The sequence below is a fragment of the Brassica napus genome, chromosome A3 (assembly GCF_020379485.1).
Source record: "Brassica napus cultivar Da-Ae chromosome A3, Da-Ae, whole genome shotgun sequence".
NCBI classification, from domain to species: domain Eukaryota; kingdom Viridiplantae; phylum Streptophyta; class Magnoliopsida; order Brassicales; family Brassicaceae; genus Brassica; species Brassica napus.
In genome coordinates this window covers 8,903,023-8,928,415 of record NC_063436.1, presented here as the reverse complement: position 1 = coordinate 8,928,415, position 25,393 = coordinate 8,903,023, and the positions used below count along the sequence as shown (strand labels likewise).

The 25,393-nt window shown below is 36.9% G+C and overlaps 5 protein-coding genes and 1 long non-coding RNA gene across 9 annotated transcripts; 1 reads left to right on the top strand and 5 right to left on the bottom strand.

The window, feature by feature from the left end:
• Window positions 1-391: 391 nt before the first annotated feature.
• LOC106441061 (cell number regulator 8-like) lies at window positions 392-2,062 on the bottom strand. The gene is made up of 3 exons (XM_013882834.3): window positions 1,665-2,062; window positions 1,141-1,343; window positions 392-829 (listed from the first exon to the last, which is right to left on the bottom strand). The coding sequence occupies exons 1-3, from the start codon at window positions 1,948-1,950 to the stop codon at window positions 593-595; spliced, it is 726 nt and encodes a 241-aa protein (XP_013738288.2). The 5' UTR covers window positions 1,951-2,062; the 3' UTR covers window positions 392-592.
• Window positions 2,063-2,632: 570 nt separating this feature from the next.
• LOC125606830 lies at window positions 2,633-5,985 on the bottom strand. The gene is made up of 2 exons (XR_007338048.1): window positions 4,595-5,985; window positions 2,633-3,419 (listed from the first exon to the last, which is right to left on the bottom strand). It is a non-coding gene; the product is annotated as an uncharacterized LOC125606830 (long non-coding RNA).
• Window positions 5,986-6,210: 225 nt separating this feature from the next.
• LOC106441060 (interactor of constitutive active ROPs 2, chloroplastic-like) lies at window positions 6,211-9,426 on the top strand. Of its 2 annotated transcripts, none has more exons than XM_013882833.3 (4): window positions 6,211-6,468; window positions 7,180-7,251; window positions 7,416-7,596; window positions 7,835-9,426. In XM_013882833.3, the coding sequence occupies exons 2-4, from the start codon at window positions 7,232-7,234 to the stop codon at window positions 9,218-9,220; spliced, it is 1,587 nt and encodes a 528-aa protein (XP_013738287.2). In that variant the 5' UTR covers window positions 6,211-6,468; window positions 7,180-7,231; the 3' UTR covers window positions 9,221-9,426. The 2 variants fall into 2 exon arrangements, with proteins under 2 accessions (XP_013738287.2, XP_013738286.2); XM_013882832.3 differs by having other exon boundaries at window positions 6,212-6,468; window positions 7,829-9,426.
• Window positions 9,427-9,672: 246 nt separating this feature from the next.
• On the bottom strand, window positions 9,673-11,734 carry LOC106441058 (nuclear transcription factor Y subunit B-8). Its single transcript, XM_013882831.3, has 7 exons — window positions 11,539-11,734; window positions 11,237-11,457; window positions 10,679-10,808; window positions 10,521-10,526; window positions 10,359-10,433; window positions 10,224-10,280; window positions 9,673-9,894 (listed from the first exon to the last, which is right to left on the bottom strand). The coding sequence occupies exons 2-7, from the start codon at window positions 11,455-11,457 to the stop codon at window positions 9,856-9,858; spliced, it is 528 nt and encodes a 175-aa protein (XP_013738285.1). The 5' UTR covers window positions 11,539-11,734; the 3' UTR covers window positions 9,673-9,855.
• Window positions 11,735-12,295: 561 nt separating this feature from the next.
• On the bottom strand, window positions 12,296-17,530 carry LOC106441057 (probable LRR receptor-like serine/threonine-protein kinase At1g67720). Of its 3 annotated transcripts, none has more exons than XM_048775691.1 (15): window positions 17,372-17,530; window positions 17,195-17,276; window positions 16,478-17,009; window positions 15,413-15,921; window positions 15,202-15,334; window positions 15,055-15,126; window positions 14,907-14,975; window positions 14,753-14,824; window positions 14,601-14,666; window positions 14,368-14,531; window positions 13,915-14,286; window positions 13,764-13,832; window positions 13,492-13,678; window positions 13,280-13,415; window positions 12,296-12,862 (listed from the first exon to the last, which is right to left on the bottom strand). In XM_048775691.1, exons 2-15 carry the CDS (start codon window positions 17,271-17,273, stop codon window positions 12,536-12,538), a joined length of 2,787 nt encoding a protein of 928 aa, XP_048631648.1. In that variant the 5' UTR covers window positions 17,274-17,276; window positions 17,372-17,530; the 3' UTR covers window positions 12,296-12,535. The 3 variants fall into 3 exon arrangements, with proteins under 3 accessions (XP_048631648.1, XP_048631647.1, XP_048631646.1); XM_048775690.1 differs by having other exon boundaries at window positions 17,195-17,292; window positions 17,386-17,467; XM_048775689.1 differs by having other exon boundaries at window positions 17,195-17,488.
• A 4,701-nt stretch (window positions 17,531-22,231) lies between these two features.
• LOC106444735 (indole-3-acetic acid-induced protein ARG7-like) lies at window positions 22,232-23,129 on the bottom strand. The gene has a single exon (XM_048775688.1). The coding sequence runs from the start codon at window positions 22,802-22,804 to the stop codon at window positions 22,430-22,432; it is 375 nt and encodes a 124-aa protein (XP_048631645.1). The 5' UTR covers window positions 22,805-23,129; the 3' UTR covers window positions 22,232-22,429.
• Between the last annotated feature and the right edge of the window lie 2,264 nt (window positions 23,130-25,393).

Here is a 25,393-nt window from a genome sequence, read left to right as displayed (position 1 = left end):
GTGGAAACTTTTGCTATGAAGTACCTTGCTACGTGACGTGAGAACCAAACGGTAGTGATATTATAATATAAATTTAGTGGAGTTTCCAAATATACAAAATTATCTATATAACGAAATTCTAAATTAATATAATATAATTCTATGCAAATTTAACAAATCTTTTTGTTTTTAAAATCAGCAATTCTGAAATCTAAGTCACATCTATATACTCTAAAAGTAGAGAAATATAAAAAATGACTTTTTGTAAATTAAGAACTCTAAATTAATAAAATTTTATAATCCCAATTTTATTAATTTATAGAGTAAAATGTGTTTCCTCGATTTAAAAGCTTTGCTCGAAACTCGGTTACGTTAAACTAATCCGGTTACCCCTATGTTAACACCTTACGAGTTGTGAAACAAATGAATATTACATACCATTAACAGTAAAGATATACATATGTTTGAATGCGTAGAAGAAAAGATCTTTACACGCGACAAATTACACAGACGTAGAAGGATTTTATTCAAAAAAAGTAAGCACATGATAGTTCGTGTTCCACAGAAAGACACTTGTTTATGTATGTAACAAGTGCTATTCAGACCACTGGACTCACTTACGGCCCATGGTTTGTTCACTTGGTGGGAGCACCACCACGGTAGACTGAGCATTGAAACCAGGGTGAAGAACCTTCCTGCGGAGCTCACGGCCTTCTTGACAAAGGGCACATGTATGGCAAAGGACGTGTGTGACAAAGTCACAAGTCGTCTCCATATGCTCCCTTTGCATCTCGTCCTCAATGCAGCTTCCGCAGCAGCCACACGACCTGTTCATCGCCTCAAAGCTTCCCTGTTTTTTACCCAAAAAAGAAAACAAAAGATAGGTTCAGGAGATGCAATTTCTCATTAGAAGAAACGATAATGGGAAGACAAAACAAAAAAGGATGCAAAATGAGACTATCCTAAAGGCTAATAGACAGCCCTTTATAACTAGAGCCACTAGAGGGCCTCTGACGAAACCAGGCGACGATGGTACACAAACTACAATCTCTTGGGGCTAAGTCCCTACTCGTCATCATCCAAGCAATCAAAGGACAACCTTTTTTTTCTCTCAAATTCACTTGTCTGTTTCCAAATGAAAGAAAAAAGAGTAAAAAATACCTCAAGGTTAAACTTGCGGCGAATGGCAGAACGGCTGGAATAAGAGAACCATGGAGCAAGGCAGTTCCACCCAAACAAAGATTTCCCAATAAAGTACAAGCCTGAATACGTCAAGCAGTGGTTCGAAAACGTTCCTGGGGCAGACCCAAGCCTCTCTGCATTAGTTCCATAAAGCACACATGGAGCCACACTTCCAAGAAGACCTAACAAAAGAAAGCCATTACCATCATCATCACTAAAAGTTTCATCAAAGCCACATAACATCTCATCTTGAGGTTTCTTCTCTTGATTGCCTATTAAGCTTAACCTTCAAGACCCATATTTAAGCTGAACGATCTAAAAATCGACTCTTTCAACAAATCACAATCAGATCATTTCCAATTCCAATCAATTTCGATCGACCCATTTCAAAAGATTGACTCTTTCAACAAATTACAATCAGATCACTTCCAATTTCAATCGATTTCAAAATTCCCCCAATTTCAAAACCCTAATTATAGAAAGCAGACGAAAAAAACACTCACAAACTTCGAGATCGCTGCTGCAGAATTCATCGTTTCGTCCGAAACAGGAGAACAGACCGGAGTTCCACTGGTTTCTCCCGATCGGCTCGCCGATCACGCTGCCGTTGCTCACCGGCAATCCATCCGCCGTCCAGCCGTATTCCTCCGCCGCGGGAGGAGGCACGATCGGCGCCGTCTTTGTGTCCACTTTCGAGTTGATCTTGGTGTCGTTCACTTGCAAGAGAGGACTCGATTCCTCATGGTCGTTGCCTCGTCGAGCTTCGCGGTTGTTGTCTTCTCCCGCCATATTTAGCAAGAAACCTTTTAGATCTGAAAGAGAAGAAGAGAGAAATAGACTCTTATTACGCGTCCCGTTCTACGCGTGAAGTAATTTGAATTAGAAATGGTCAAAAGACACCTTCGTGAGTATATTAATCTTTTATGATTTAAGAAATATTTTTAAGCCCATTAAGATCTCGGCCTATCTAAGGTCCATGAGGAACTTGTTATTTTGGTGGGAAATATAAAAAGAATTTACAATTGTCTCTCTTTACAAAGGGATGCTGGAGTTTTTGTGAAGATACGTTAGTATGGATTTGACCTACTGTATATGAGTATATACAGTAGAAGAGACTAACGTGAGCCTAATCAAGACAACAACATAATTTTATGGAAAAAGAGACAAAACAAAGATAAACATGTTTTCATTAGGAGTAAACTGGAGACAAACTCCTAATATATTGGGCGAGTCGTCAAAACAGTCTCCACTGACTGTTTCACGAACTTGAATCTGTCAGTACTCAATAAAGAAGGTCACTTAGATTTGGTGAATGCCTTTGAGAGTATTTCTCACATTACAGCAAGATGTTGGCATAGATTCATATGATCAATGAGGTTCTAGATATCTATAAGAAATTGCGTAAATGATAATAATTCTTTTTGCAAGGTTTGTATGAGATAAAATACTTTTTTGAACAAAATTTATGCAGTGGACGTAAAGAACCGAGCCTGCGTCAGCCATCAAGGTCTCTATATTACCAGATCTAAAATTGTCAAACTAATATCAATATATATGTGTGTGAGAAAAAGGGCTACAGTCGATCCAAATATAAAACAAACTAACGAGACGAGTAAGACTGTTTGTGCCCAGCCTTATATAACTTAAAATCAAAGTGCTTTCTTCGGTTGTCAAGACCATACGAGTTAGGCGATACGAGGCTCTCTACGTACGTATTGACATCGAACCCCTGAGTGAGGTCTACCCCATGAAGTTCCAGTTTCCTCCATGCATGGGTCTCAAAATTGTACAACACCATGTATTTATCAAGCGCCAGAAGAACCTCCTCACTGTTCTTGGTCGAACACACCGGTTTCATCAACCTGCACAACAAGCTGATCCGGATTCTGGTCCACGAACTTGCTACACCGTACTCATTCATCACCCAAATATCATCACGCAAATCGTATGATGTATTGAAAACACAGAGACGCCCGTTGAGACTCCCAACGACACTATTTGGACGTTCCTCATCAGGAAATGGCACCTCTCGAAACTCTTGGGTTATAATATCAAATGCTAATATCACTCTTGGGTTCCACGCAAACCGTCTCGGACGTTGGTGGTTTTCCGTTGCATCTTTGGCGGACCGATTAGCTTCCGGTTTGGGTTTATTTGACCGGTTTATCCTCGCTTGACCCATGATGCAAGTCGCTTTAGGTGAAGATGGTTCTTGTGTCTCCGTCGCGTTTATAGGTTTTCGCGAACTTGAACTCCATCTGCCTCATGTTTAAGTTAACAAACATCTTAAGGCAATTTTTTTTTTATAAAAAAAGATAGTGCTATTTTAAAGAAAATGTAATTTTGATATTCTTTTGTTATAAAACAAATCATTTTAAATTTTTCAATGCAATTTCAATGTGTTCTTGAAAATTGTTTTCTTGTTTTTTTGTACGGAGAGTTCTGTCACAAAAACCGATCATATTCGTGTCCGAGTTCACTGAGTTCAGTCATCTATACTATAGTACTATTTCACACACAACAAAGATATTTAAAATCAGTTGTTTTAACTGACATAATTATAGTCGCATGTAATTAGCCCATAATCATCGGTTATCTATAATAGCGCCATATATTGTGGTCATTAGATTATCTAGCCTAAGATATGGACTGTCAAGCAAGGTCAATAGCGTCAAAACAGCATGTGCACATGGAATAACAGTTCATGGACCGACCAAAATTTGGGGATATCAATGTCATAAATCAAATTACATACACTATGACCATAGAGTATAATAAAAAGGCTGGTTGCATTTAACTCTAGGTTACCTATTGCGGTGGCAACTGGGAATTCATAGGATCCCCGACAAGAGAAACACAGTAGTGCATGGAGTCCCAAACTACTATACCTAACCTATTAACATATGTGAGTACTACTTCACCAAAGTATACACAAATTAAAAACTAAATCATAAAGAATAAACAAAAATGAGTTAATCGATGTTTATCTTTCTTCCAATCTAATTTTTCGGTTTTTAGGAGTCCGATTCAACTTTTTTTTCTTACCTTTTTTCAGTGGCTGTTATATGTGCTTGTTGGGTCAGTGATAGTCTATCTTAACTTAACAGTTTGATATTATGCGGTCGACTTCTTCTCATTCGTTGGATAATTTATCGTGGAGTTGGCTTTGTTGTATGATTTGAGTATCTATTTCTTGAATTTAATTTGACTGATTTAAAAGTTTTATTTTAATGTGTGTAGGCGTTAACCTATAGGAGGGATTAGGTGCATCTTTTTGGCAAAAAAGGTATAGAGGATGGGAGTTAATATATACTAAAGTATACAGAGAAATGCATTTCTAAACCTTGATTTATTCAAACAATTAAAAAGATAAATAGAAAACTACAGGGGCTTGTACTGTGAGTGACTCATAATATTAGCGTTAGCAACTAACCAGCCATACATTGTGAGGCTCTGAGGAGCTAGCTCCGGTTCTCGGTGTTAGCCCGTTGCGGTTTACTCGGAGCTCCTTTGGGTTATTGGAGTGACAGTTCTTCATGGGAGACTCGTGTGAAGATTGATCATCCCATCACTGCTGTTGGATCGCTTGACTCACATCGGTGAGTTAATTTTCGGTCCGTGTTGTAGGTTTGGAAGGTAGACAGCAAAATGTGGCTCTCACCGTACCTGTTTTTTGATGAGGCTCGCGTTAGTTTCTGAAGTCGAGCTAAATAAGTGTGGCTACTTGAGGTCTAGGTGGGTCTTTCCATATGGCACGAGGAGTATCTTTCTGAGAATTGTATTCTTTCAGTGTCAGTGTTTAATGGTCAAATGTATTTAAATATTTGCATCTTAATTCTGACAACCTTGTATTGGTAGTATCTTTCTGACAACCTTGTATTGGTATACAGTACTATATAACGCCTTGTCGGCCTTTAGACAAAGCAATAACAAATTTCTATTGAACTTTTTGTTAATCGTGTTTTAGTTCTTTTGTAATTAGGTGATTCTAACAATTGTTAAAGTTCATCAATTAATGAAAAACTATTAAATGGCTAGTTAAAAAAAGTTTAAAAAACTGTTCTAAAAGTTTCTTTGATACTGTAGTAAACATGCCTTTTTCTTTTATGTTTGATAATCAGATAGGTATCAAGCTGTTTAAACTAGTTAGAACATCTACAATCATCAACATTTACTTAAATCATTTGAATTAGTCATAAAAAAAATTGTTTAAGTTATATTACCTCCGTTTTATTTTAATTGTCCGTTTAGGTTTATGCACACAAATTAAAAAATATATTTAATATCGTATATTTCTAAAATAAAAATATTATTATCTATACATCTAACCATATTTCAATCAATAGAAATTGTTAACAAATTTTGCATTAAAATTATAAAACTACACTTATTTTAAAACAAAAATTTTATATTACAACGATAATTAAACTGAGATGTAGGAAATAACGAATTCTTCCATTTACATTCCCAATTTTTTCTAACCCTAAAAAATAATACAATTTCCTACTTTAATAGTAGTAAAAGAACATTAACCCGTGATTTTTGTTGCATGTATATATTACATTTTCAGTGTTTCAAAAAAAAAGTGCTATATAATAAATTTTCGTCATTAAGAATTACCAATAAACCTGATAGGTTAAATACATTTACATTATTTTTTGTTTATACATGTGTGTATATAAGGTATTCCTAACTTTTCAATTACTGGATATATGAAATCACTTTTAAATGATTTATCTCCATTCGTTCAAAAAAAATGATTTATCTCCATAACATATTAAATTAATAATAGTTCTACATTTTACGGTTTTCTCAAAAGTCTCCACCACGTTTCATAACAGAACTATTTCGATTTATACTAAACCTTAATTATCCATAACCTAACATTAATGTAACGTTCTTACGTGTACTTCTAGACAACTTAAATCATTCAAGATCGGAAAGAGAACTGGGTAAATAAAACAAAAGGTATTGAAGGGGTAAAATAATAATTTCATAGAACTCTATTTTTCTTCATAGTCTCTCTTTCTCTTTCTGGAGTTTAATTGTAACAGTTCACTGGAAAGAGAAAGAGACTTGGGTAAACGAGTAGAGAATCCAGCGAGAGAACAACACTAGGGACAAAGAGAGAGGAAGAGGAAGAAGATGATGTCAGAAGCTCATTTTGTCTGAATAACAAAGTCTCTTGGAAGTTTGTTTGTGCGAATCTTTCCATTTCCTGGCATCTCCGATCTCTCTCTCTCTCTCTGTTCTTCAAGCAGTTCAGACCAGAAGAGGAAGCAGCTAAAAGCCAAGTTTTGTTTGCAGGTGAAGAACATCGAACACCATTACTTCTTTCTCTTCTTTCAATTAGTTTTCAAATAGGTTTTTTCTCTTTGGTGTGTTTGAAAAATCCTAATATTTTCCTTATATTTATGTGTGCTTATTTATGCAATTATTATGCTGCTGAAACTGTAAATCTCTGAGGGTTTATGTTAATTATCATGTTTACTCTCTTCAGCGAAAAATATTTTTATAATACTTTCCAGGAAAAGAAAAAGCAAATGGTTTCTGTTGTTTCTCAAATTTGTTTTCTGAGAAAATGACAATAATTGTTATTTTCTCCCACGAAAGATTCCAAAATTTGAAGACAAAACAGATGACTTGAGAACTAAAAAAAATAATAATAATCTAAAGTGGAATATAAATGTACTTTCTTTGCTTGTAATTGCGGCTTATCTATGTGATTAGGTGGAAACATCTCCTTTCTCTAGACTGTGAACAGTTTCTTTAAATGTTTGTCTTGTTGTATTGGTTTGGTGGTAGTGGTAGTTAGTTTCAAATGGAGTCTCATTGAAGCTAATGTATTTGTGTAGTTTGTTAGGGCTTCTTTTTCCCTTTCTTGTATACTTGCTTAAGCTTTCTACTTCTGTTGAGTTTGTTGTATATGCTTGTAATTATCTTATAATATAGATTTGTGTGTGTGCTTCTTGCTTCTTTCTCACACAAAACAGTTTGTCTTCATGTTCCTTTTACCAGGTTTTTCTTCACGGGAGGTATTTGACTATATCCAAAAGAGAGTGTCAAAGCAATGCAGTCTCCAAAACCGAGGTGATAATCTTTACTCTCGTCTAAAGCTTTTCTCTGCTGATGTTTCTCTTAGGGTCTTTGGAGTTAATATCCGTTTAAATGTTGGTTTCAATGGTTCTTGGGGTGTTTTAGTGGTTCTTGTATCTTTTGTTTGTTTGCTTATGCTTTTGTTGTGACTATAATAGGCCTAGATCTTTGGAAGTGCCTCAGAAGAAGTCTCCTACAGCATCTACTAAAACTGCTCGTAAGCTCAAAACCACAGAAACTAACCCAGTTTCATCTCCCAACCCAAAAATCAGGACACCAAAAGCTCAGAGCCCAAAAGTAGTTGCTGATCGCTGTTCTCCAAGAACCCCTGTAAATGAGGTACTAGCAGCTTTGCACATCGCTTTTCTTGATCATTGCCTATACTCTTTGATGCATACAGGTCTCAATTTTCTATGTCTCACAAGAACTAGTTTGTGTTGTGGAGAGCATATGGCTCAAATCTTCGTGCTGCTAAGTACTCTTAGATGTTTTAAGTTTGTCTATGTAACAGCAACTATGCACGGTTGTGTAGTTGAGTTGTTTGTATTTTCTGTTTCTTTTGTAATGCAAGATTCAGAAGAAACGGACAGGGCGAACACCCGAAGTAGCATCTCAGATATCTCAGCTGCAAGAGGAGCTAAAGAAGGCAAAGGAACAGCTAAGCGCTTCAGAAGCTTCAAAGAAAGAAGCTCAAGACGAAGCAAACGAGACAAAGCACCAGCTAATGGAGATCAACGCCTCCGAGGACTCAAGAATCGACGAGCTTCGCAAACTCTCTCAGGAACGAGACAAAACATGGCAGTCAGAACTCGAAGCAATGCAGAGACAGCACGCCATGGACTCAACTTCTCTAGCTTCTGCAATGAGCGAAGTTCAGAAACTGAAAGCACAGCTGTCCGAATCCGAATCCCTTGAGAACTTGAGGATGCTGTCTCTTGTTGAGGAACTCAGAGTGGAACTGTATGACGCAAAGGAAGGAGAAGCTAGAGCTCACGAGATTGTTTCATCAACCGAAAAGCAGTTAGAGATAGCTAACTTGACGCTCGAGATGTTGCGTTCAGACGGGATGAAGGTGTCTGAAGCTTGTAACGCCCTTACAACCGAGCTAGAGCAGTCCAAATCCGAGGTGAAGTCGTTAGAGAAGCTCGTGAGACAGCTCGAGGAGGACTCGTCATCAGTGGAAGAGCTCAAAGAAGAGATAAACGCTGCGAGGGATGAGATTAGCCAGCTGAAATCTGCGGTGGAAGTGACTGAGAGAAGGTACCAAGAAGAGTATGTGCAAAGCACGATGCAGATAAGAAGTGCTTATGAAAGAGAGGCTGAGTTAGGGGAAGAACTGAAGAGAACCAAAGGTGAAAGAGAAGCTTTGCATGAGCGTTTGATGGATAAGGAAGCTAAGGTGAGGATATTAGCTGATGAAAACGAGTTACTCAACTTGAAAATCAAAGAAACAGAAGGGCGTGGGGTTACAAGCGAACTCAAGAAGGTGGAAACTGATCTGATGGAGAAGGAGATGGAGCTGCAGAGTGTAATGTCCCAAAACGAGAGTCTAAGAAGCGAGATGGAGAAGATGCGGAGCGAGAAGAACAAGGCCTTAGAGAGGGTTGAGAGTCTGAAGGAGGAAGCGGACAAGAGTGTGAAGAGAGGTGAGAAAGCGATGGAAGAGCTAGGGGCTGCTCAAGTCAGTAACACGGAGCTAGAAGGTGAGCTAAGGAGACTCAAGGTTCAGTGTGATCAGTGGAGGAAAGCTGCAGAAGCAGCAGCTACTATGATCTCTGATGGTAACAAGAACGGTAATGGGAAGTACGTGGAGAGAACGGGGTCGCTGGAGAGTCCGTTGAGGAGGAACGTGAGAATGTCTCCTTATATGGATGAAACTGATGATGATTTGTCTTCGCCGAAGAAGAAGAATGGGAGTATGCTTAAGAAGTTTGGTGTGCTACTGAAGAAGAGCCAGAAGTGATAACTGATTTATGAAAAGAACTACCATTGTTGTCTTTATTGTTGTAAGCTTTGTTGTTGTTGTTGGTGCGAACTATGTTCACTTCTTTTTCATATTGACTAAGCTCAAACTCTGATCAATGTTTTATGTTTATGAATCTCAACTTTGTTGTTCCCAAACTATATTTTAGGAACCAGACAGCAAGTGCAAATCAAAGCTATACAGCACTTGTCGATCTTGTCTTAACCTAATACCTTATTTATAATATAATATGTTGCAGGTGATTTTGATTCACCACTCTGCTAGATTCTGAGACAATCAGCCTGGGACCCCTTGAAACAGGATTGGCCATTGCTTAAAAATTTGTGAGAACTTGTGGCTTGGGACTTTCAAGACTTTGGTCCTAGTAGCAGTTGTTGATTCATTAACAGAGTAATAGCCTTTAAGACTCTAGTTTTGCATGAATATAAATATGCATGATCCACAAACCAAATATAAATAAGAATACCTTGACTTGTTCAGAACAAATCCAAAGGAAAAAACAAACAAACAATGAGATGATTATTGTTACAGTTATGCATAGCAAAAACGCATCCTTTTACAACAACAACAACACACAATAATATACAGACGAGCCGCGTGGGAACACCATCATACTAGTCTGTGCCCGGCATTGGAACCATCATATGCTGACCCTACATTTACATACCAAAGTCATATGGGATATTTACTTCATAGTTTTTGTTTTCAGGTATATATCACAAAAAATGCTTTACATGGTTTTCAGTTCTGTAGAGGCCTAATCACACAAAATAACATTATGTATGCACAAACACTCTAACTAGCTGGAAAATGATAATTGGATCTGTAAGGTTTTGAGATTCTGTTTAAGCTATGGATACAGAGGAACTTAAGGATCTTATGAGTAAGTAACGAAGCGGGATATACTAAGTGAACAAGAAGAAAGAAGAGAAGGGTGTGATCGTTATGTGTGTGAAAGAGAGGAGAGGAGAGGAAAAATTACTTGAGAGCTGCCGTAAGGACCTTGCGGGAAAGAGCCTTGGTGAGCAAGCTGCGAGAACTGGTAAACAAACTCCGTCATGTCAGAGACTAAAATGAGTCTTAACTAAAGGGAAACAGAGGAAACGCGCAAGTGTACCTGGCCATTTTGGCTTGATTGGCCATCTTTCTTTGCATTTGCATCCCCACCTTTTGCTGATCCCTTTGTGTCACCCTGTCGATATATCCAAGAGGAAATGAGCAGCGAAGAATCAATAATTTGATAATAGTATTGGGAATAAAGATGAGAAGAACCACTGACCTCCATCTGTAATGTTCCAAGTTCATGTCGTAGAAAAAGAAAAGGGAAAAACAGAGTAAGTGAGTGAAATCCAAAGACCCTCTTCGTGAACTAGCATAACTAAGTAGACAATAAAGATAAGTAGGTAAGTGAGTGGGAAGAGAAAACAAGAAGATTACCTCTCTATATCGAGTGAGGTAAACCTTGAGGGGATCGATGTAGTCTTCAAAACCTAAAGTGGCCATAGCCCAAAGCAAATCATCTCCATTAATGGTCTTCCGCTTCTCTCTTTGGCACTTATCACTCGCTCTGCTCATCAAACAAACATTTTTTTTTTCAGTAAAACAAGAGACCCTACACACAAACAGAACCTTAACCCTGAAGCCAAACAAAGAAGCACAACAAGAAGAAACAGCCAAGTAATTACCAAAAAGAACCTTTCCTTTTCAATCAACCCCAAAGTAACTAACTACACAAGTGAACTTAAAAATCACCATAAAGTTTCATGCTTTTTGACAAATCTAAGGTTCTGAATGGTAACTGCGGTTTGAGCAGTGTGGGACAAACGGTTTAACTGCGGTGCGGTTTTAACAGTTATAAAAACGTATAGATATATGATATATGTAGAGATTTTTGTTACTGTTAAGCGGGGCGGGTTTATAACATTCGAAGCCTAAAGCTCCATGTTCGATAAGAAACCTCAAAAAAACAAAAGGAAGGAAGAAGGGAGGCATTACTCGCTGGTGATGAAGCTGATGAACTCGGAGACGCACTCCTGGACAATCTCCTTGGCGTCCTTAGCGATCTTACCATTAGCAGGCAGCCCTCTTTTCATGATTCGGCTTATGTTCGCAATCGGAAGAAACCTGTCTTGCTCGCGGACGTGCGACGACGACCTGGGGCTCTGGTCTCCGCCGCTCTCACCGCCTCCGGGACTCTTGGCCTGCGACTCCGCCATCTAACACAAAACAAACAAAATTAAACAAACAAAAAAATGGAGAAGAAGAGAGAGGAGAGGAGATGGTTTGAATTTAGTTACCAGAAGAAGAATTCGAAAAAAGGGCGGGAGTGAAATAGAGAGGTGTTGATTGGAGGATGAAGGAAAGGATGCTGGGAAGAGAGATCGGGAGAAGGGAGAGATTTGATCGGACGCTTGAGAAACAAGAGAGATAGAGAACCTCTGCGATTTGAGATAATTAGGTTTTTTGACTTTTCTCTCTTTTTATCACCACCGTTCGTTCGTTTTTTTCTTTATTATTTAATATTCCACCTTTCTCTTCTTTTCCTCGCTGGTTCATATTCTACCAAATCCTCTCATGCCACGTGTTCTCCTAATCTTTTTAGGTTACTATTTAATCATGTAATACTTTTGTCTGTTTTTTTTTGTTATTTAAAAAGAAAGAATAGTGTTATTTTGGTTTGCACTGAGAAGCATTATATAACAAAACGTTTTAACAACTTTTGTTATAACCAAAGTAAAATCATTTTTAACATAAAAGTGGTACTTAGTTAGCACTGTCTCATGATATTGTGGATGGATTAAATTATAGAGTATTTGTACTCCCTACACACAACTTCCTCCATATTTGCATTCTAAATTATATTCCTTTGTTGCTGGATATACAAATCATAAACTGGTCGGGAAGGATGACAATAGAAAAGATCTCTATACTACCATATTTCAAAAGTTCATCTCAGTTAAAAGTTAAAACTAGTAAACTGTATTGTAAAAATGGCAATTTAAAATTCACGGAATTCAAAATTTCCCAATAACATAAAACAAAAAGAACGAGAAATAATTATCGAGTTAAAACTTAAAACGTGGAATATAATAACATTAATATATTTCACAACCCCAAATAAATCGTCAAGAAGTAATTAAGAAAAAAACAGCTCGAAGCATTTCTTGTACTCCAAAACCATAGCGTTACCCTCAAAAACTAAAAAAAAATTCAATTAAAAAGACCAAACAACGTGAAAGCACATGAGTGATGATTGCAAGCATCATGCATTCTATACAAAACCCGAATCCTCTACTACCGAGCTGTTGGCGTCAAGACAGACTCATCAATAGACACATAGTTATCACGCATTCCCATGTTGAACGACGACGAATGCGCCGAGCTTCTTGAAAACTCATCCGATATCCCTCCTCTTCCAACCAAAGCTTCCTTCTCCATCCTTATCGCGTCTTGTATATCCTTCTGCACCTCCGACATCGACGGTCTCATGTTCCCGTGAGGCTTCACACACAGCAACGCCTTCTCTGCTATCTTCCACATTGACTGGAGACTGTAGTCATCTTCCGCTAGCGCTGGATCTATGATCCCTCTTATGTCCCCGTTGTCTATATGCATCTTGGCCTACACAAAACCAAACAATAATCCACTTTTATGACCGGAAATAAACTCTTTCTAGACCAATAAACGAACAAACTCTGATACCATTTTTTCTTAACTTTCAACTTTAAATTTTAGTATCAGATTTTTTAAACTCGAATTAACCAAAAAACAGGAGTCAAACCGGAAGTGAACTGGACCCGAAATTATCTTGATATTAGCCCGTTCCCAACTTTGTAACCGAAAACTGAAATAACCAAACCAAATTTCATACGGATCCTATATTTCTTGAACCGAAAAAACCAAAAACCAAACTAAATCGAACCAAACCAATACCCGAAATACCCATGCCTCTGGATAAGTCCAAAAATCCTTTATATATACTCAACAAAACAAAAACCAAAAACCAGAATGCAAGAAAACTAGAAGATGAAAACTAACCCATTGGACTATGTTCCTGCAGTTGGCACCGAAGTTTTCATTAGATATGGCTTCTTGTCCTGATATAAGCTCAAGAAGAATGACTCCGAAGCTGTATACGTCACTCTTCTCCGTTAACTGCTGCGAGATATAGTACCTAAATAACAACATTATGTTAGTGTCAAAGTTAAAGATATGTGATGTAGTTCGTTAGTTATGCGTCTATAGCTTACTCAGGGTCTAGGTATCCAACTGTGCCACGGACAATGCTGGAGACATGTGAGGTTCCATCAACCGCGAGTTTGGACAAACCGAAATCTGAAACCTTTGCCCTCATGTGTTTATCAAGTAAGATGTTACTCGTCTTGAGATCCCTGTGTATGATCGCTGGAACACATCCTGTGTGAAGATACTCGATCCCTACACACAAACAGATACAAAATCAGATACTCAGAGAGATCAAGAACTCTTTATGTTTTGTTTTGTAATAAGGTTTCGCAAGAACCTCGTGCTGCATCTTCAGCTATTTCAAGCCGTTTGATCCAGCTGATTCTCCTGTCTCGTGGTACCACACCTGAACAAGAAAACGCTTGTTCACATAACGTTAAAAGCAAAATGGTTGCAGCAAATAAAGAGTAAGAAGGATATGTTTTTACCGTAAAGATGCTCCTTCAAGGTCCCGTTGTGCATGAACTCATACACGAGCATGTTTCTTCCCTCTTCTTGGCAGTAACCAAGAAACTGCACAAGGTTTCTATGATGTATCCTTGAGAGTAATGTAACCTCGTTAGCGAACTCTCTCTTTCCCTGGTACGAGTTATTCCCAAGAACCTTCACTGCAATCTCTTTCCCCTCTTTTGTTAAACCATAGTACACAATTCCAAAGCCTCCTGACCCAATCCTCTTCTCAAACTTGTTTGTGGCTTCCTCAATCTCGTAGAGTGTGAAGCAATGTGCAGCGTCTCCATGAGCTTCACTCAAGGTAGATGACGCTCTTTGAACATGCGTGGGACGAGTTGTTAACTCAGCTAAAAGCAACCAAAAACGAAGAAGGTGAGTAACATTAAACCAAACCTAAGAATCATTGAACACAAAGAGTAAACAGATACCTGAAGTTTTCCTCATCTTATTATCCTCCTTCAATTTGCACATGCACATGAGTGAGATGATGGTGACGATTAACAGAACAATAGCACCAACTGATGCACCAATGATGACACCTAACTTCCTCCCTTTATCTCCACTTTCTTTAAGATTAAAGTTCCCAGTGAAGCTGCAAGATTACAAGAAGAAGACATGAGTGTACTGATCTAGCTAGGAACTATTCATGCTAAAGACTTACTTAGAGATCACGTTCTTGGTCAGGCTTGATGGTATTTTCCCCGTTAACAAATTGTTCTGCAAGTACCTGCAGCCATCATGCAGGTTAGCTGATGTAGATTACACAACCATGTCTTGCCATATGCGTTAATAATATAGCAATAAGTAGCTTACAGTTCAGTCAGATTTGGGAGTTTAGCCAACGAGGAAGGGATCTTCCCTGTTAGTCGGTTGTTCTCCAGGTGACTGCCACATCAAAACATTTTAGTTCATCAACATTTATACAAAACTAAGAGACAACTTTGGTCCTAAAGAGAGTGTTCTTTACATTATCTTCAAGTTCAGACACCGAGAGAAGTCCGGTATTGAACCAGTCAAAGAGTTCCCATCAAGCATTCTGCCATAGACAAGAAGTTGCAACATCAATAATGTATGTTCCCAAAGATAGAAAAGTCTAAGAGATGAAGTAAACTTACAATTCAACCAAACCAGTCAACTGCGTCAGTTCAGAAGGTATATCTCCAGTCAAGTTCATTTCAGACAGCTTGCTGAAGTAATCAACAACAGTCAAAGTTAAAAATAACAAACCACAAGATGCTCATGCTTCAAACAAAGCTACTTACACAGCAACAACTCTTGGCTGTGGATCAGAACTGCAAGTCACCCACGACCACGGTGACGGTAAACATGGGTCACCACCTTCTTGACCCCACACAGTTGAAGAATATAGAGATGCCAAATCAGCCATAACACTTGCTGCAAACACAAACAACCATACTTAGAGACCCACAACACGTAACACAAAACCAACAAACAAAAACGCAAAAAACTCACCATCAACAGAACCACCACTCTTCTCCAGGTACTTACTAATCTCCATAGCATTCAGAATAGGTCCTCTCGAAGAATCAGCCGTTTTAGCGAAACGGAAGTTGAGCACATAAGGAAGGGTTATGTTTACATAGCCAGGCTCGTAAACCTTGTACGCTCTCTGAGTGTTCTCCTTGACGTCAACAATAGATTTGCTGTACTCAGGATGATCAGGCAGAATCAACCTGAACTTCCTCGACTCGTCTTCAGCCAAATCCTCTATCTCGGCGAAGTATGTGAACGCCCGACCGTTACCAGGGAAGCCTTCGAGATTCATCCTGTAAGTTAAGGACCCGTTGGTACCCACCACAGCCGTCTGCATCACCTTCTGCGGCGGTTTGTCCATCACCGCACCGTTGTCTATAGGCGATGTGGTTGACACTCTCATGGTACCAGCAGCAACATCGACGAGGTAGTTAGCTTTCTTTAGCAAATCTGATTCCCATATTCTGTCATAGGGATCATCCGGATACCTGCGATCAACAACTTATTCTCTCAACACAATGTGGACTCAAGAAGCAGATTATGAACTATTACCTCCTTTCACATATGATATACTCCCTCCATTTCATTTTAAATGTTGTTCTACACTTCAAAATTTGTTCCATTATAAATGTGTTTTATATTTTCAATCCAAATGTTTGATGGATTTTCCACTTTTATCCTTATCTTTCAGCTCATTAATTAACAAAAACACATTAAATGTTTGATAGATTTTCAATCCAAATGTTTGATAGAAAGTTTAATGATTTTATTAATATGTGTGTGAGTGAGTATTAAGAAAACACATTAAATCAGTATTATAAATGTATCATTTTTTGCAATGATCAATTTCCAATAACTATAGTAATTCAATAAACTTAATTAATTTTCTTGAAGTTTTCAATTTTTTTCATAAAAAACATAAAACATTTACTGAAATAAAATCATTTCCAATAAAACTATAGTAATTTTTTCAATTTTCTTGAAGTTTTCAATTTTACTGAAATATTTTTTTCCTAAAACATCTATCTTAGGGAACAGACTAACCTCACAGGATCTTCAGTTTCTGCACCGAAGTTTATCCGTGCGGAGACACTGAGATGAAACTTATCTTCAAACTCAGTGAGATACATTGAGCCATTCAACTGTCTAAGCTCAAGTGTGGATATAAACGGCTGTCCCGTCGTGGCATTGGACAAACAAACACTAACACTAGGACTAGAAGCCAGAAACACAAGCTCCGCCGTTTCAACGGTGGCGGCTTCGGAGATAACAATGGTCGTCCAGTGAGTTGCTCCAAGGGAGATATCGAATTTGGGATACACATTGTTGCTGTCGAAGTTGCCGTAAAGGAAAGTGGCTCTCACGAGGTAACGGTTCCTGCTCGTGACATTGAGGGTGTAGCAGTATTTTCTTGAGTCAGCAGGGAAGTGCCTTAGAGTAGTGTACTGAGTCTTTGTTTCGTTGAGTGAAGATATGTTAGCGGTTGCTCCGAAGAGATGGTGATCATCAGGTGTCCAGTTAAGTCCCAGTTCATCGGTGAATGGCTCTGTACCTCCACAATCCAAGCTCACAAAACCTGCCCTCATCATCAACAATAACAAAAGTTTGAGTTTTTATGTTGGAATCAATTTCAATTCCCACAAAGATTCCATTTTTTTTCTCAAATCTCAACTCAGGGAACTAACGAAAGGCAAGATTTTCAAAATAAAGGAGAAACCTTACTAAGAAAACATCAGAGAGTACTCAAAAACAGACAATTACCTGCGGATTGAGCAGATGAGGAAGTGAAGAGACAAGTTGAAGCTAGCAGACACGACAAAAGCAGTGAGACTCTCATCATCTCCTGCTCGGACATAACACTGTTCAGCAGTTTTAGAAAAAAAGTGAATGTGATCTCAGAAAAGTTAGGGAATAAATAGAAATTCCCAGAAACAGAACCTAAAGTTAAGTACTTGTCTTAAAACTCTAGAGAGAGATCTGATTAACACAAGTAAAAACAGCGTGGAAGAGGTGGGTTTGTTTCTTCCTCGTTAAGTGTTTGCTTTTCTTATGTGAGCAGCTTTTACACAGCAGTGGAGGGAGAGAGAGAAAGGTGTTAAAGGTCGAATATGGGGTCCATCTTCGCCTGGACTCTACTCGCTTCGAGTTCTTGACATCTAACGGTTCTTATGGCTTTACATTTAATTTAATGGTCCAGATCATGTGTGGTCCAACTTTCCATAACGTAGAGGATTCTCAATCCACTGCTGTTTCTACCAAAACGGTGTCGTCTCGTATTTCCGGATATTTAAACGAATTTTTATAGTCATCTATCTACATGTTTATTTAAGTGAAAATGATTATTTTGTAACTGATAAAAACGATAAATATTCTAAAACTACGTGATTCTGATATATCATACGCTAAACATGAATCTGATTAATGACAGAAATTCAGTTTTTATTCGGTATATTCTTGACTTTATTCTTTACTAGGGTCTCGGCCCGCCCTACGGGCGGAATATTAGTTAATTTGATATTCACTAAATGCTCGAGTTGAAATTTATTTTAAGATTCAAGAATTTGGTTATCTGTTATGTCTTACTTATTAGTATGCGGTGGTATAGTTGTTTTTCGATTATTCTTGTTTTGGTATTGTATCAAATTAACTAATTGTCTAACTCATAATTATAGATGTACAAATGTGGATTTGTGATAAAGTTTGATGACATTACTGTTTTTTTTAATTCTTATTCATAGTGGAGTGTGCATGTGTCAGAAAGAGGCCTATAACAATTTTTATTTTTTTGTGTATGGATTTTAAATATATATTATTTTGTATTAATCATACTTGTTCTACAACATTTGTTTGTAGACTAAAAAAATTGTTTTCTATATTTTTAAAAGAGAAAATATTTAGTCTAGAATATAACATGTACATATGTATTGACTATATATAGAAGTTGAGTGTTATTTTAAAATGACATATGTATAGAGATTTTTCAACCATTATTTCACTGGCACAAAACATTTATAACTGTAAATCCTTCTTTTAAAAGCAAAACTAATAAAAGCGTGTACAACAAATGTATTTTGATATATATTATATGCATCAAGTTATAAATGTTGGAAACATTGCAAAACTGTTTGGAGCAAAGTTTTTAACTTCACGATCTTCATCTTGACGTCAGTTCAGTGTCGGCCCTGGCCACAAGCAGAAGAAGCATGGGCTTCCAGCTGACACGATAATAAGTATTTTCGCGGCCATATTTTTATAAAAAGTGACTTTAGCCTAGTGGTTCTAAGAGAAATTACCAGTGCTAGAGGTGTTGGGTTCAATTATCATTAACTGCATTTATTTATATATGTAGATTTTTATTTTGATCAAGATACTTGACTTTATTTTGTCACAGATGCAAAGATAGGTTTTTGTTTTGAACCGTATACGTCGAAGTATTTTTGGTATCCCAATAAGAAGAAGGAAATAAACAACATTAATTATTCTCTTTATCGACATCAAATAGAAAAGTTGATCGTTAACTAATCGACCCTAGTGACTCAAACGAGTGGGACACACGTGACAGCCTTCCCAAAATAAGTCTCCCACATACATGTTCTATGGTTTTATAATGTTTGAAATTTAGAAAACTTGAAATTCAGTGTTTTCCATAATGTTTTAACATAACAAAATGTAAGGTATAACTTGAGTGAAATATTGTAGTCCTTTTCTAATTAACAAATATGCCCTGTTCGAAAACGCGGCCGCCGAGTCCGAAAACGCGGCGAATAAACGCTTGGCGTTCAAGCAGCGTTTCGATTTGGCGTTAATCGGACAAAAACTCGGAGACTTTGATAAACTTCGTTTTTTGCCCATTTAAAGTTAAAAATCAATCAATATATACAAGATCTGTAAGTATTAGGTTAAAGAAACAGAGAAAAGTGATGTAGCTAAGAAAACTAAAGAATGCGGCTGTGTTTTTGAGTTGCAGAATCGCAGCCCTAAATGAGGAAGATGAAGTGAGAATTACAATTATACCCTTCATTAAAGAAAAACAAAAAAAATATGACAAAAATTCGCTAACTTGCCTTCGAACCCAGGTTGCTGGGACGTTTAAGATGCCGGAAACCACTGCACCAAACAAACAATTTAGTTTATATGCTAAACTATATAATAACTAGGCCCCGCGTAAATCCCGCTTAATCCCCGATTTTTCAGTAACTCGCTAGGCCCAGGACAACCGCCCGACTAGCGCCTAACGTAGTTTCGAACAGGGCAAATATGTAGACAAAATGTACTCCTATCATCCTCATATTAAGAAATTGACAAATTCAAATTCATCAATCAATGTTATAAATTTTTGGCAAATAAGTGGTAAAATTTTTTTGTAGATAGATTAAAACAGAGCATGGATATGTTCAAGACTTCAAGTTGTATGATCTTGTAGATAGATTTGAAAAAGGTTTGAATAAGAAATTTAGATATATCAATTAGGGTTAAACACCAGAATTTAATTAATCCTTCCTAAGCATGATGTGATCAATATCTTAATTATACAGATAGTCAGTTTTTGTTCGGATATAGTTGAACTTGTTTTTTACTTTATTTTGGTCAAGCTACTCTGTTGAAAATTGTAAAAAGGCTAAAATATTTTTATTTTCGAAAACGCCAATAAAATGCCTGGATCAATTAAAAGGTAAAATATATTGTTTTTTTAAATACTCCAGCAACCGTCAAACATTGAGAAGATGGCATCATAGGGTTTAGGAAGATTAGACAAACTTGAGATATGAGTGTTTAACTGTTTTATCGACTTCCTAAACCATTGTCGCATCGGCCAATGAGCACTCTGTCTCTTGCATTACTAAAATTAGGCCTGGGCATTCGGGGTCCCAATCGGGTTTCGGTTTTATCCAATCGGGTTTCGGTTTTTCGGGTTCATCAAAATCAGGCCCATTCGGATTATATGAAAGTTCGGTTCGGGACCGGTTCGGGTTCTATCGGGTTCGGATCGGGGTTAGTGAATCTTCAAAGAACCGGTACAACCCAATATACTTTCGGGTTCGGGTCCCAATCGGTTTTTCGGTTTAAAAGTACCTGATTTTTACCTATTTTATAACCAAAACATGAGTAAAATCGGTTCTTCAGTTTTAAAATATCTGATTTGTACCTATTTTGTAACCAAAACTTAAGTTAAATCGATTCAAAAATAAGGAACATCAACCGTGATTATTCAAAATCAAATGAATGGTAAACATATTTACTGATAAAAAAAAAACCAAATATATAAAAGCATAAAACGAAAACCAAGTTCTCATGAAATGAGAAACATTGGTTAACGAAAACAAAATTAAAATCTAAATACTTCAAGATTCAACGTCCATCTTTAACCATCAACATTCATATAATAGAACCACCAACCTTCATGTAATAGATAAGTATTTTAGATTTTCAATATTTCTTAGTGTATTTTGGATACATATTATGAATTGAGATCATGTTTGGTACAAGATCTTTTCGAGGTTTTGAATGTTTCGGGTTCTATCGGATATCCATTTAGATTCGGGTTCGGTTCGGATAATACCCATAACCCGAAATACCACAAAACAAGACCCATTCGGTATTTACGTCGGGTTCGGATCGGTTCGGATTCATTTTTATCGGATCGGATTCGGTTTGGGTTTTCGGGTTCGGTTTATTTGCCCAGCCCTAACTAAAATGGAGTATGTTTCTTTTGCCTTTCCCAATAGGCGTTAGAATCTTCTCTTCGTTTAAGTACGTTTCAAACTCTAATTGTATTCGAAGTATTGTTATTATTTTATTCAGTTAAAATTCTATTTGTATTTTCTCTCCATTTGGATCATCTGTACTAAATTGTTAAGAGGCAAACACTGCACTCCGACAAAAACTAAACCATCTCATTGAAAAAAAAAGCTAAACCATCTCTTTATGTAAACTTGGTGGTTTCTATTATGGACTTGATTTATGAAAAAGATGTAAAAAATCACTTAAAATTAGGTAAGTAATGTTGGCGTGCATGTGTTAATTTTTACCTTTTTTATAAATTATTTGATGATATTCCTAAAAATATAAGTTATTTTGATATTTTTAGGTTCATAAATTTTTATTCGGACCCGGAAGAATCCAAGTCCGAACTCAATCCGAAAATTTATAATATCCAACAAAGTACATTGATACCCATGTCTAACTGATTCCGTAAATAAAAAAAATATTAACCGGTTGAATTATTTCATAAATGAATCAGTTTCATTTAAACTTGTGAAATTGTTATTGTTAACACGTAAAATTAAATTTTATCAAATTATTATGGTAAGTTTAATTAATGAAGTAATTAGAAAGAGTGAAAAAAATATGTAAAAATGTAATAAAACACTTAAAATATGTAAGTTTTATTTTATATATCTGTAATAAATATTGTCGAATTATTTGGAAAATATAATAAATTAAGTGGTTAACATTACTTTAAAAATGAGTGAAAAAGATGTAAGAAATCACTTAAAATTAGGTAAATAAAATTTTGTACTTCAGATTTAATAGATTAGATAGACGTTGATTTTCATCTCCATTCATGCCCGTGCCCGAATCTGCCATATGTTTTGCAAACGTGTTCCCGGAGCAATACAATGCTCTCAAGATGGCTCGGCCTTTGTCTTGAGATGTGTGGGAAGGTGGAACTGTTATGTGCTTTCTCTCTTGTATGTTTCTTCAGTCACTTTTCATGTTTTAATGTGTTCCACTGAGTAACAAGCTCTGGCATTAGTGGCTTCATGTGTATCATTGGAGATGGAGAAGTGTGATACATGATACATAACTTTAAATGAGTTTATTGCTTGCCATTTAGCTAATAACATTTTCTCCCAGCTGAATTATTGACATTCAATACAAAAAGTTTTACATTCTTAGTGTAGTGCAATAGCTTAGCATTAACCAACATTCTCTTGGGAAACGTGGGCCCGGATAAATCAATGAATGTCTCGAGTTCCCTGTGCAAGAACCTTCCTAGATACACATGCACTTGTTCTGACGCCGTGGAGCACCAGCGCAACGGACAACATGGAGGAAGGTACTCACATCGCATGGAATCCATAGTCTGGAGTCAGCACTGAAACCGTAAGCATCCTGTGCTTGATCCAGCAATGCCTTGAAGAGTGGGTGTGTAAGCAAGCTGATCTTTATCACAAACCTCCTGGACTCCTCACCTACATAGACAACCAAGTGTCCCTTGGGGACATCCTTTGGTATCACCTCAGCTTTCTTCTTGAACGCCCAGCAAATTCTTTGGCAGCATGTCTTGCAAAACGTACAAGGGGGTATGACTTTGCATGTCATCATTTTCAGTTTCTTTTCGCAGGACTTGATGAACTTGCTCTTCATTTTAGTAGGAGGAGAAGATTGATATATAATAAGTTATAGATAAGATAGATAGAATGTTGTGATGAGAGGATGTATCTTTGGATGAGAGTACAAGGTGAAGAATGGGTTTATATATATATATGAGGTAGAGTTATCAGAGCTCCTCATTAAATGTTTGAAGATGACAGGTAGCCAAAAGGGGTGAGATATGGGCAACTTTAAAATGATACAGTACTACTATTCAATCATTTTTGCTCATATAGTTGCATTTTCATACGAAATTGTACGAACACACACTCTATAGTTAGACAGATGTGCAATAAAAAACTGCTCTACACTTTTTTGCTTAGTTCAAATTGCTGTCAGAGTTCTTGGGGGGGGGGGGGGGGGGGGGGGGGGGGGGGGGGGGATTAAGACTACTCCACAAGACAATAAGTGAATAAGAGCAGAGATAGAGAGGAGATAAGATCTGAAGGAAGGAGTCCAGGGATGGGTCTAAATCTTCGTGGAGAAAGTTGATGGGAACATGTGTTCCGCAAGAATTAGACTAAAGATCTATGCTAAGTTTTCTCTTAACTCTAAGCTCTCTTGGAAATTAAGGTTAATTTTCTTTTAATCATTTGAAATTTTTATGTAGGAATACAACTTAAAAGAAAAAAGCCACAGCTTAAAATCGAATATAAAAAGTAAAACTTCAAAATTAATACTTAGATGAAAAATCAACAAAACTTTTTATATAAAGTATGTATATTAATCTATTCTAACCATAGTCATGTATCAAAAGTTGACCCTGGTTTATGATTCATGCATCAGCTTGATCTGCAGAAATGGTTGGCTCTAGAATCAGATCACTTCTTGACTTGTCTACATGGAGTACTACAAAACTCTGCAATGATGTTGCTAAATGTGATCAGCATTATACTTGGCAGCAGTTGCTGTATATGCTGATCCGACTTGGCAAAAAAATTTACATACCGGTAAAAAAGCGCTCAGTAAAAACAGCTTGGGAAGAATCTGGTTCACGTACTGAATATAGAACCATGCAATAATGTTGCTATGATCAGCCTTTGATGACAAATATAAACTCTGATTATGAATCTGTATGATAAGGTAAGTTAGCATTTACATGTGAGTTTTAATCGATCAAAAAAGCACCGTACAAGTAGACGGGGACGAATGTAGTTCACAAGATAGAGATAGAGATGATGAAATGGTTATTGTCTCCTGGGAGGTTACATAGATGGAGAAGTGTCAATATTGGAGGGTCCATAATAAGAGAGAAAGAGAGTATCATTGATTAGGGTTCATCCCCCTAAGAACTCACAAATATGTTTCCTTCTAAGTGAGTAAGAGAACCTCATTGTTACACCATTTCTCTTCCAAAATGTCTCTCTCAGATTCTCTGTATTGTTTGTGTTGTGTGTGTGTTTTGTGAAGTTGGTTTGAGTCTGTCAAATTCAGTAACAACGACTGCTATTGTGAAACTAAGCTGGATACTTCTGCCTTTAATTTAATGCAAGCATGTGCAACTCTTATGATGTTATATATACAGTACTTCTCCCTTTTCCTGGAAGATAGAAAAAGAATACCGCGCCATAGAACATGTAGAAATTGCCTTCTAAGGGCATCTCCATCCCCACTCAATTTTTTTCTCTAAAATAGAGTAAAAGTAAATATGGAGTAAAGAATGTTCCAACCCAACTCCATATCTCACTCCATAATGAAATTTACTCCATAAATGGAGTAATCTATTTTTTTTTTGTTCATCACTCCATTATGGAATGGAAAATGGAGTAGGGTTGGAGCAATTTTACTCCATTTGCACTTTTACTTCATTTTAGAAGAAAAAATAGAGTTTTACATTGGAGATGCACTAAGTTTAGAGTACATGGTTTGGAATTTAGATTTACTAATTGAAAAAGATCTAAACCTTTTTTATTAGGATGAGAATATATATAAAACACTATAAAATATATCATTTTAATCTTTAAATTTATCTGCTTATAATAACGGATAACAATTTTGTTTATATGCTGGGTTAGAAATACTGAACTCAAAACCATGAAAAATATCATGTGTTAACTTAATATTTTTTTTTCTCTTATTAACTTTAATTTTCTAAGGTTACAAATTTATGATTCATTTTTTAGCGATTTGATTTTTATTTTGAGCTGGGCCAAACTATTTTTTCACTGAACATGATCATCACAAGTCACACAAGTCTTCATGGTTGTTCTGAGCACACGTGCGTTGCCGGTAGTCTTTGGTTTGAACTTGCAAACAACAGACATTGTTATTATACTCGATAGTGATTGGAATTCAAAAATGGACCAGCAAGCTGAAGATCGTGCCCCACTGCCCCCTCCCATCGAATTGGGGGACAAGAAAGAAGTTAGAGAGTGTTTGCTGTTATATCCAATGTTACATAAAAGACCGCTTGATTCATGAATGGTATAACTCATAAATCACCTCACAATAAGCTTGCGTGTCTGTTTATATGTAAAGTTAATACCATCTCATGTAAGGTTTTGCTTTTGCATAATCACTTATACAATCAATTCAAGAACAATAAAATTATTTACCTTTTTATATAGAAAATGCAATTAGAGG